We start from the raw sequence: 11394 nt of genomic DNA on the forward strand, positions 1-11394 counted from the left end.
TGATGAAACTGAAATAAGCAGAGGTTAAATGACTTGTCCAGGGTCACACAGATAGTAAGTGTATGGGGCTAGATTTGAACTCAGGTCTTCCTGGCCCAGCAATCTATCCACTATGACACCTGGATGCTCAGGAACCACTATACCCAGGACAGATGATTGTGTTATGGGCCCAGAGCACCTCTGGGGGCACATCAAAGAACCTTCTCCTAGAGAAACTAATCCAAAGGACAGACACACCTAAAGAGATAAGTAGAACCAGATCTCAGAGGAGCTAGCTCCAGGACCCCCACCCTTCATTCTAATCTCCCTCACCCCAGGGGAGATAAGATTAGGTGTGGCTGCTGCCTTTGTGTCCTGAGAAGAGATGCTGCCATCCCTCACCCAATTCCTCCAGCCACCACCAGTGGGGGGATGGTCCTCCCTCACTAAGGGAACTTTCCAGTCAGATGGTCACCCCCATCAGTCCTTTATAAAAGTATCTGCCTGTCTCCTGCTCAAGGAGATTGGTATCTCAGGGCCATACTCTGTGCCATGCCTTTCTCCCCATAAGAAGTCCAAGGATTTCTTAGTTTCCCTTCCCTTCCCCAGTCCCTAAAATAAACTCTCTTATTCTAATTGCTTTTGTGTGCAAGAGGGTGTAATTTAAAAAAATTTTTTTTGGAGGGGCAGTGAGGGTTAAGTGACTTGCCCAGGGTCACACAGCTAGTAAGTATCAAGGTCTGAGGCTGGATTTGAACTCGGGTACTCCTGAATCCAAGGCCAATGCTTTACCCACTGCGCCACCTAGCAGCCCCCTAGGGTGTAATTCTTTAAAGAGGAATTCCTAAGGACCCCAAACCCCCTACCCCATTTTCCCCATGACAATTGTTTGACATCTGGAGAGTGACAGGAAGAGTGATGCAGGGGATAAAAAAATAGAGCATAATTTACGGAATATGAGAGCCTATGCTCACCCTCAATCAAAATTGTGGCTAAACAAGAAAACCAAGAGCACTCCCCAAGCTTCAACTAGAAGCTCAATACCTGTTAGCTAACTCCAGGTTTCCTAATGTTACTCCATGACCCAGGGTACAGCAATTGAAGGACACGTCCAGGAGCTACAGTAAGTCTTGTGACATGAGTCTGAGATGCCAGGACATCCAGGAAGTGGCAGGAAGGGGGCGATTTGGGACCAGTGTATAGCTGGACACAGGCTTGGGGGTCGAATGCCCCGTGATAATGCCACGGAAACTGACGAAATCCCCAAAGGTATTAAGAGTCTAGGGAAGGGGGCAGCTAGGTGGCACAGTGGATAAAGCACCGGTCCTAGATTCAGGAGTACCTGAGTTCAAATCCGGCCTCATACACTTGACACTTACTAGCTGTGTGACCTGGGCAAGTCGCTTAACCCCCATTGCCCTGCAAAAAAAAAAAAAAAAAAAGAGTCTAGGGAAGAGAGAGGGGCCCTAGGCAGCCTTGGGCGGCTACAACGGTTGATCCAGCAAAAGACAAGCGAGGGGGTGTCATGGCAGCCAAGCGAAGGAGACGATAACTCTGGGCAGAGAGCCAATCGGGAAGAGGGCCGAAACAAAGCGGCGGGATGCGGCAGCTCCGAGGTCTGGGGTGACCTTGGAGAAGGGGTGGTGGCGCAGCGAGTGGATGAGGCGGCAGTCAGTCACAGGCTGGGGGAGGGGACCGGGGCGAGGTGCCAGCGATGGGCTCGGAGGAGGTGATAAGGTCTAGAAGCAGGGGCGAAGCTGAGGATAGGGAGCCCAGCTGCCGCAGGAACCGGGCTCCACTTCCGTCCGGCTCTTCTTCCCCTTCCGGCTCAGGCCTCGCGCCCGTCCAAGAACTTCCAGTTCCGCCCAAGACCGAGAACTTTCGAAGAGAGGAGGCCGTGAGAGAGTTGAACAAGGCGGAAGCAGTTCGGAAGGGAGCCTGGATCCGGGACGCCCGGTACCCGCGCTCGTCCATACTTCCTGTTCTTCCTGTCTGGGCTGGAGCTGAATTGCTTTGTTTACGGAAAGAGGAAGGCGGAAACGCGACGTACAGCTGCCCAATCGGAGCGCGGAACTCCGATTGTGTCATCTCCTGACGTAAGTGACTAGGCGGGATAAGCACGCGTCACTTCCGGATCCAACTTAAGCATGATCCGGAAGTAGGCAGGGGCTTGCTTCGGTTCTTCCACTTGAAGGCACTCAGATGTAGGTCTGATCTCCTAAGCTGGGGGAAGGAAGGCAGGAATGTACGAGGTGGGGCTATATTGCCCCAGTTTTCTAGCCCTCCCCCGCCCATGGAAGGAACACTGGATTTGCTGACAGAATCTACGATACAAACTCCATCTTCAGCCGCTTACTGGTAGCCTTGGGGGAAACCCTCCCCCTCTCTCGGCCTTGGTTTCCCAATCTGTAAAACCGAGGAGTTGGACTAGTAGACCTCCCAGGCTTCTCTCAGCCCTAAAGTGTTCCCCGCCATGGTTCCCCAGCTCTTAGCACATACTCATTGTTGATGGAGTGAATCAATGAATGGGGTTTGCAGTAGAGAGATGCTGAGGCCAGGGTTTAGTTCTCTGTTAGCTGTGAGACCCTGGGCAAGTCACTTTCCTCCCTGGAGCCTCAATTTGCTTATCTAAAGTGGAGATAATGAGAAAGGCATTACCTGCTTACAGATTGGTTGGGAGGAAAGTGCTTGATAAAATGTAGAGGGGCTATGTATATGTGAACTTCTTGGGAGTTGGAATTGAAAAGTCATGCTATGGATAAGGTTATAGATCCTTTGAATACATGAGAAGGGGTGATTATTCATTAAACAATTACTGAACACAGCAGGCATGATGAATGCCCAAGGAAAGCTTAGAGCAGGGGATCTTAGATGTTTGGTTTTTGGTGTTTTATTATGGACCTGTTTGGCCATCTGGTGATGTTCCCACATGATTAACACAGAAAATACTCAGCCAGGTACTTGAGGTGGAGAGAGAGAGTTTATTACCTGTGGGCCCAAAGAGGAGTCAGACCTCCAACAGTGGGCCCCAAGTCTTGTAGCCCACCTGGTTATATATAAAAAGAGTAGGCATGGTATAGTCATCTTTAGAGGACAGCAAGTGTATCAAGGTTGAGGTCAGCAATTACCTTACAAAGGACAAAGGAGAAACAAGCCTGCATCTGCAGCTGGAACACAGCAAGGCCAGAGCTTGTCTGAGACAGACAAGGTCAGAGGCTGCATGTGATTTTCCACATCAGTGAAACGTATGACCATTTCTCAGTATTTTTAAATGAATAAAATAAAATGTTTGGGACTGCAAAGAAAACTGATTGCATTGAAATGCAGTTATTATAAAGCACCAGCCCTGAATTCAGGAGGATCTGAGTTCACATTTTACCTCAGACACTTGACACTTACTAGCTGTGTGACCCTGGACAAGTCACTTAGCCCTCATTGCCCCACAAAAAAAAGAGTTATCAAAATACTTTTTAAAACATTTTACAGAACTCAGGTTAAGAAGTCCTGGTTTAAAAGCAGCATATAGCGGAGTAGAGAGTACTGGATTTGGATTCAGTAGATAATGGGTTTATTTCTGGTTTTAACCCTTATTTTATTTTATTTTATTTTTTGGTGGGGCAATGAGAGTTAAATGACTTGCCCAGGGTCACACAGCTAGTAAGTGTCAAGTGTCTGAGGCTGGATTTGAACTCAGGTCCTCTTGAATCCAGGGCGGGTACTTTATCCACTTCACCACTTAGCTGCCCCTATTTTAACCCTTATTAGCTGTGCGACCATCAGAAGTCACTTCACCTTTCAGGGCCTTTTTCTTTCTCAGTAGATCAGGGATAATAATGTACTTCATTGCCTTTGTACTTCTTGTCTCTCGGGGTATTGGAAGGAAAACACCTTGTAAACCTTTTGAAAATGTGAGAGTTTTAGAAATTGGCTATTATTTCCCAAGGATTGGGGCAGTTTTTCTAGAGGATTTTCTTTCCTCCTCAGCAACATATTTGAGCATCCCCTTCCCAGAGGCAGGGGCAGCCCCAGGATGTAAAATACAATTAAGGTGAACTTTCTTCCAATTGTCAATTACAGGTAACAGGACAGATGCTGGAAATGACTGTTTGGCTCGGTGGCAAGTAAGTGGCACATGATGGAACAGAACCTTCCTTTTAAAACCACCAAGCAAAAACCAAAACAAAACTCACACATGCACAAAACCCCAAACAACCAAGTCTAGTGACTGGGAACCTAGGTTGCTTCCCCATTCTAGGATATTGCTGGAAAAACACAACAAAGCCTTATTGTTTAGGGGAACTAGGGTTGTGGTTGTGTTCTAGTATTTCTACATCAAAGTAAAAAATGCTTTATATCACACAATTTCTTTGAAAATGAAATTTCGGGGCAGCTAGGTGGCGTAGTGGATAGAGTACCGGCCCTGGAGTCAGGAGTACCTGAGTTCAAATGTGGCCTCAGACACTTAACACTAGCTGTGTGACCCTGGGCAAGTCACTTAACCCTAATTGCCTCACAAAAAAAAAAAAAAAGAAAGAAAATGAAATTTGATCCATAACATTAAATCAATGGCACATTACCTCAGTAGGGATGTTTTTCCATCTCAGTTTGTAACTAATTTGTAAGTCATTTTATGGCAACATGCAGTGAAATACCCACCATCATTCCCCTCCACCCCGCATTACCACCCCCACCTTCCACTGCAGCCCTTACCGCCACTGGCACACTCTGGGAAAACAGGTAGTTGGTCTTTTCTCAGTGAGCTCAGCCTCTTCTTCAATCTTTGAACTTTTGTCTTGGCTCCTCATTCCTCTTCACTTTTGCCTAGGGCTTATATCCCATTTGATAGAATCTCAAATGGTTAGAGTTGGACCAAGGACCTGAGAAATCATCTGATTCAATGTCCTTATTTTGCAGGGGAGAAAAGAGTTTGTAACTTGCCCAAGGTCACATAAACAAGTCACTGGCTGAGCCAGAACTAATGATAAATGCAGCTCACAGCTCTGTAAACTGTAAGGTAGGTGCTATGAAGAAACTGAGACTCTTCAAAGAGGCCAAGACTTGTCCCAGGCCACCCATCAAGGCAGCAAGCACCATGGAAAGAACATTTGATTTGAATTCCTAGGACCTGGCTTTGAATCTGCCACTCACTCCCTCCCTGTGTGACCTTAAGCAAGTCACTTTAACCTTTGTGCTTCAGTTTCCTCATCCCTAAAATGAAGGGGGCTGGACTAGATAACCCCTCATTCTTCTCCAGCTCTAAGTCTGTGAACCCATATGACCCTATGATTCTTTGATAGGAAGTGTCTGAATCAGAATTGCAAACCAGGTCCTTCTGACTCCAGGTCGGATGCTCTAGGAGCTAGGCCTTTTTCAGATTGCCCGACCAGGGGTCTTTCCCCTGGTCCACACTTGGACGGAGGTGAATGGATGTTGTTGATGGCTCTTTGTGCAGTCCAGGCAGTCGATTCTCAGGTAGTAGTTGGGGATAGGGAGGCTCCTTCTGTCTCCGTGGATCTGGTCCTTGGAGACTACATCAGATTTCAAGAAATATTGGAACACCTAAGGACAGATTCAAGATCAGAGTTCTCAGCCTGCCCTAAATAGAAACTGATCCCTTCAGCCCAGTGAATTGTGGTTCTTATATATCAGAATGGGCATGATAGGAGGCTGCCTCGAGTTTCCCTGATCATCCTCTGCACGTCAGGTTTAGACTTTGTCCTGACAATGATTTACAGCAGAGTGGAACCTGGGGGTGTTGCGATAGCCAGGTAGAGTGTCTTGGCAGAGAAGTGTGGTGGAAAGATGGGACTAAATGCTTAGGAGGAGGCGTGGTTGGCATTGGGAGAGGGATGTAGACATCTGGGGATGGGGCACCGAGGTCAGGGGGTGTCAGTTAGGCGGTGTTCGCTTTGTGAATGATTAACTTTCACTGAGGACGACCTTGCTGTAGGGTTTGAGTAACAGGACCTCTGGACTCTGGGATAGAATCACTTGGGAGCCCAGAAGAACAGAGGGACTAAGAGAACAGGCCAGAGCTGTGCCTCTGCTCTAGCAGGGCTGGTGGAGGCTTTTGGTGAAGAGGAGTTCTGCTGTGAGGTGGGCCCTGAGGGGGTGGGGCTTTGGTAGCAGGGGAAAAAGGGGTTGGGAAGAAGCCTGAAACAGTTGGACATAGAGAATGATAGAACAGTGGGTGCAGGTGGGAAGGGTTTTGACCAGAGGTTAGGAATGAGGCCCAGCACCTATAGAACTGAGGCAAGCCCTTCAGAGCTTTGTAGATTGTCCATTGCCATAGCAACCCCTATGAAGCTAGAACTCTTGGAGGTCATAGAATCCTAGGCTTTTAGAGCTGGGACGGAGGGACCTTGGAGACCATCTGGTTCCTGAAGTTGTAGGGAAGGAAATGAAAACCAAGAATGTTTAAGTGACTTGTCTAAAGTCACACATCTGGTAAGTCACAGAACCAGCATGGAAACCTGTCTTCTGGTTGTCAATCTCCTGCTGTTTCCACTATATACATTGCCTTCCCTGGTCTCTGGAGGCTAGATGGAGGTCAGTCCCCACAGAAAACACATACACAGTTCATTTGTCTCTGACATTTTTCCTTGCAGGTGATCATGGATATTGGGCACTGCTAAGAGTGAGCTGGGCATGGCTGCCACCCTTCGAGTCCTACCTGGCTTTGTGCGCACCCGCCCCTGCCCAGTACTTTGGGGGAGTCCAGCTTCCTGGTCTGTTAGCAACATGGCCCTGGCGGAGCAGGCCTGGCAATTGTTTGAGGGTGCAGTGGATGCAGTGATGCCAGGCCCCATGTTACACCGGACCCTGGCACTAGACACAGAGACTGGCCAGCTGAAGATTCGGGATAGGAACTTTAAACTCCATCACAATCTTTACCTGGCAGGCTTTGGCAAAGCTGTGCTGGGCATGGCGGCTGTGGCGGAGGAGCTACTGAGTGAACACCTGGTTCAGGGTATAATCAGCGTGCCCAAGGGCATCCAAGCAGCTTTGGAACGTGCTGGCATGAAGTAAGGAGCTGGGGGGTAACACAGGGGAGAGAGAGGGAGAACGCTGCAGAAGCGGGTGCTGTGAATTAGGGTCCTTTCCCCATCCCTCTCACAGGCATCTTCAGATCTTGATATAGGCTTTCTGCCTCCTTATGTAGAATGAATCAAATACTTTGGGTCATGTGCTAGGCTTGGTCTTGATACTGAGCGGGTCAATTCCCTTTCTTCCCCACCATCTGAGCTTGCCTAGTTCAGGCCTATTTGAGGAAGAGAGCATCTCTGTAATGAGGAAGGGGACCCGGCAGACGACCCCATGTCAGGTAGGACCTTTGGAAAGTTTGGGGCTTAGAGGAGTCATCCCCTCTCTCCCCATTCCAAATCTTCCCGGTAGCCCAGAACTGAAGCTAGGAAGATGTCAGGAATACAAGCCCCATCTGTGTTAGACCCACTCCTCCCCCTTTGCAGGGAGATGCTGCTGAAGCCACAGAGCCGGATCCAAGTGTTGGAGGGAGCCAAGGACAACCTGCCTGATGGGGATGCCCTGCAGGCTGCACTGGCCATCCGGGACTTAGCAGAGGGGCTGACAGCTGATGACCTGCTGCTGGTCCTGATCTCCGGTGAGCTCCCTTCCTCCCCGGGTGGGCTCCAGAATGACAGCCAATCCTTCGCCTCCCTTTTCTGCTGCCTCCTTTCCTTCCCCAGGACTCCTGCTCTCCTCTTTGTTTCCTTTATGATCCCCTTCCTCATCTAGTGACTGAGTTTCTCCTTCCCCTCCCCTCCATTGGCCTGCTCCACCCCTCTTCTATCCCTTCTTCTGTAGATCTTGAAGAATAGGAGATATCTCCTATTTTGAGACATGGGCATCACTATTTTTCCTAGAGGCAGATGACTTTATCAGTACCCCAAACTGAGGGGTCTGACCTGCTCCTGATAACACTGTCCAGCCTTGCCAACATCTCCACAGGAGGGCACCCCTAATCTGTATTCAGTATTTCTGCCCTTTCCTAACCTGGCTCTCATTACCCAATTGTGCCCCATTCCAAGGTCCAGGTTCCCTTAACATTTCATGACTACTCTCTTCTAGATCTAGCCAACAGAATTTTGCTGAGCAGATAGCAAGGGCACTGAAATGGGGACCCTACAGCCTTAACAATTCTTAAGTCCTCCCTCCCAGGGACCTAAGAACCCCCCAACTCCAGTCATCCTGCCTCTACACCTGAGTGCAGGATCTCACTTGCTTATTTCAGGCTATCATTTCCAAACCGAAATTCGTACCTCCCTGGCTAAGGCAGAGTGGGTAGAAGCCTAGGATTTAGTGTGAGTGCCTTTGTTTCAGTCTCGGCTCAGCTCCCTAGAATAACTTTGAGGCTGTCTTCTAACCTCTCAGTGCCATGGCAACTCTCTAAGGATGTAAAGAACAGAACTGTTATTTCTCTCCTTTGGTAGGGTGGAGCTCCCTACACCAGTGAGATTCTAGGTCTGGACCAAACAAATTTCAAGGCATTGTGCTAGACTGAAGATGAAAAAGACACCAGTAACGACTAGGACCTTCCCTTTTGGGGCTTACCTATGACTGGAGGTCAGAATGTGTCACTAGGTCATTGGAAGAGGGAGCTGACTGGGTGCACTAGGTGGATGGGAAAGGCTTCCCAGATGTGTTGCTTGGCCAAGACAGGGAGCAGAGGAAGGCTCACATTCCAGGCCTCGTGCTCCTATGGAGGAGGGAGATGGCATGCTGAGCTCTGAGAACAACAAATAGGTCAGTTCGACCGGAATGTTAAATTCATAAAGTGAGGAGTAGTGTGAAGTACTCTGGAAGGAGAGCCTGGAGCCAGATCACGTGGGGCTATGAAAGGCCAACTAATGAGTTTCTGTTACGTTCCAGAGGCAACAGGGGAAAAGGGAAGATTCTTGAGCAAAAATGGCCAAGCTTGTGTTTTAGGGATATAATTTAGATAGAGGTAGGAGGACAACCAGGAAAGGGCATCACCATCAAAGTCGAGAGAGGACTCCCTTCCTTGCAGAGGCCAGGATCTGAATATAATGTTGGACTTGGCTAATTTGGCCAAACAGTTTTCTCTCTCTTTTTATTCTTTGTTGTATGGTTCCCTGACAGGGACAAAGTGAGAGGTATATTGAGAAAGATGGGTGATAAAATATGGAAAAAAAAAATGTAAAAACCAAAGGGGGGCAGCTAGGTGGCGCAGTGGCTAGAGCACTGGCCCTGGGTTCAGGAGGACCTAAGTTCAAATCTGGCCTCAGACACTTAACACGTACTAGCTGTGTGACCCTGGGCAAGTCACTTAACCCCAATTGCCTCACCAAAAACAAACAAACAAAAACAAGACAACAAAACAAACAAAAAACCCAAGGGAGGCAGGAATGTCCAGGAGGAGAGGTTGGTCAAGAGTGTCCAAAGCTGAAGGGGGGGTCTAGAAAAGTAAGGACTGAAAGGGGCCATTGGATTCAGCATTTAAGAGAACACCGGTAAGCTTGAATACCTTCAGGTGTGTAGAAGGATGATAAGCCAGATAGCAAAGAGCTGAGAAGTGAGTAGAAGGTAAGACAACAGAGGCACCCTGTAGAGGCAGCTTTTTCTGGTACTTTGGCTATGAAAGGGTGGGGAGAGGTGGATGATAGTTGAAGGAGCTAACAGGGAGAAGTGAAGATTTTTTTTCCCTTTTGGCAGGGCAGCAAGGGTTAAGTGACTTGTCCAGGGTCACACAGCTAGTAAGTGTCAAGTGTCTGAAGCCAGATTTGAACTCGGGTCCTCCTGAATCCAGGGCCAGTGCTTTATCCACTGCACCACCTAGCTGCCCCTGAAGTGAGTATTTTTTTTTTTGAAGTGAGGATTTTTTAAGGATGTATGCCTGTGTGTATGCAGCAGAGTCGAAACCTGGAGAGAGCAAGGGAGTAAAAGAAGGACAAGCTCTGCTGATGGGAGAGAATTTGGTCAAGAATCCAAGTAGAGGGGTTGGTTTGGACAAGAAGAAGGGCCTCTTCTTTAGATGGTAGACTTCTTTAGAACAAAGGAGAGAATAGGGGCTGACAAGGAGTTTCAAGGTGTGGCTCAGAGGAAAAGAAAGAGCCTGTGACAGATTGCATCTGTTTTCTCAGTAGAGTATTGGTGTAAGACACTTAAGGAGAGAAGAAAAAGCTTGGAATAGTTGCTGTAGGGAGCACTAGAGACAGAATTTGGGAAGAATTAGAAGATTGACACATAGCCTGGAGGCTATAAGATGACAAACGTGTAGTCTCCTTACAGCAGTTATATGGCTTCCTTCAGCAAGGATCCAAAAGCACATGAGGAGTGAAAATCGTGGCTAGTGCAGATAATCAGCGACTGGGGAGAGGACAAGTGGGGTGAAGGAAGAGCGTGTGGACTTCAATTGGTTTCTTTATAGGGTGAAGACTTCAAAGGGGAGAGAGAATGAGACCACAGCAGGAGTGATATGGGAGAACAGGGAAGGCTAGAGTGACTGGGGGCCCTGGTGAGGAGGCAGACTAGGGTTTTTGGGAGCGAAGTAGAGGGAGAGATGAAAGGATAGAAGACTGACCAAAGAAGAGTTGCAAGAGTTCTGGCTCTGCTTCTGTAGAAGCAGAAGTTACAGGTTTGGTGTCATCCTCCTCTTCCCCAAGCAAGTGCTGTACATTACTTTTGTTTATATTTTCATTTACTTAACTTCATGCATGTGCTCTCCCCCCTAAGCCCCCCAAGCAGAATGTAAGGCCCTCAAAAGGGCAGGGAACACTTCTTTTTTTGTTTCCTTTGTTGCAACAGAACCTAGCATAGAATTTAGTAGGTGCTTAATAAATGATTGTTAAATGTATAATGGTCAAGAGTATGTGGTTAAAAAAAAAAAGAGTATGTGGTTAAGGTGGAGTGCAGTACAGGTCATGAAAGTTGAGATTGATGAACTGGGAGACCAGAAATGTTTTAAGGGGCATCTGTTTATATGACAAAGCCCAGGAATATAAGGGCAGAGGTGTGTGTGGAGGGGAAGGCTGAAAGCAAATACTGAACTTCTTGAGAAAGTCAGGCAATAGTATTTCTTTCTTTCTTTCTTTTCTTTTTTTGCGGGGCAGTGAGGGTTTAAGTGACTTGTCCAGGGTCACACAGCTAGTATCAAGTGTCTGAAGCTGGATTTGAACTTGGGTCCTCCTGAATCCAGGGCCAGTGCTCTATCCACTGCGCCACCTAGCTGCCCCCAATAGTATTTCTTTTAAAAGTGTTTAGTTAGCTTTTCTTTAAAAAGAGAGCACCTTTCTCTTCTCACTGACTTTTCTTCCTGTATTAAGCCTTCCTTGAAATAAGTTAATGTAGTTAAGGGGGAAAAATCAACACGTTGTCCTTGTCTGAAAATATGTACCTCATTTCACACCTCTATTTCACCCCACCTATGCAAAGACG

At 47.8% G+C, this 11394-nt stretch overlaps 1 protein-coding gene across 3 annotated transcripts in view; it reads left to right on the forward strand.

Moving 5' to 3' along the window:
* The first annotated feature begins 1960 nt into the window (after positions 1–1960).
* GLYCTK (glycerate kinase) overlaps positions 1961–11394 on the forward strand; it is a 14435-nt gene continuing 5001 nt past the window's right edge. The window contains exons 1-3 of one of the 3 annotated variants that reach the window (XM_043970353.1): positions 1961–2075; positions 6588–7004; positions 7449–7600. In XM_043970353.1, the coding sequence (XP_043826288.1) occupies positions 6628–7004; positions 7449–7600 (529 nt within the window). In that variant the 5' untranslated portion in view covers positions 1961–2075; positions 6588–6627. Of the gene's footprint in view, positions 2076–4893; positions 4994–5917; positions 6076–6587; positions 7005–7448; positions 7601–11394 lie in introns of those variants that run through there. The other 2 variants (XM_043970362.1, XM_043970343.1) reach the window with 2 other exon arrangements.

Source organism: Dromiciops gliroides, chromosome 1 (assembly GCF_019393635.1).
Source record: "Dromiciops gliroides isolate mDroGli1 chromosome 1, mDroGli1.pri, whole genome shotgun sequence".
NCBI lineage: Eukaryota > Metazoa > Chordata > Mammalia > Microbiotheria > Microbiotheriidae > Dromiciops > Dromiciops gliroides.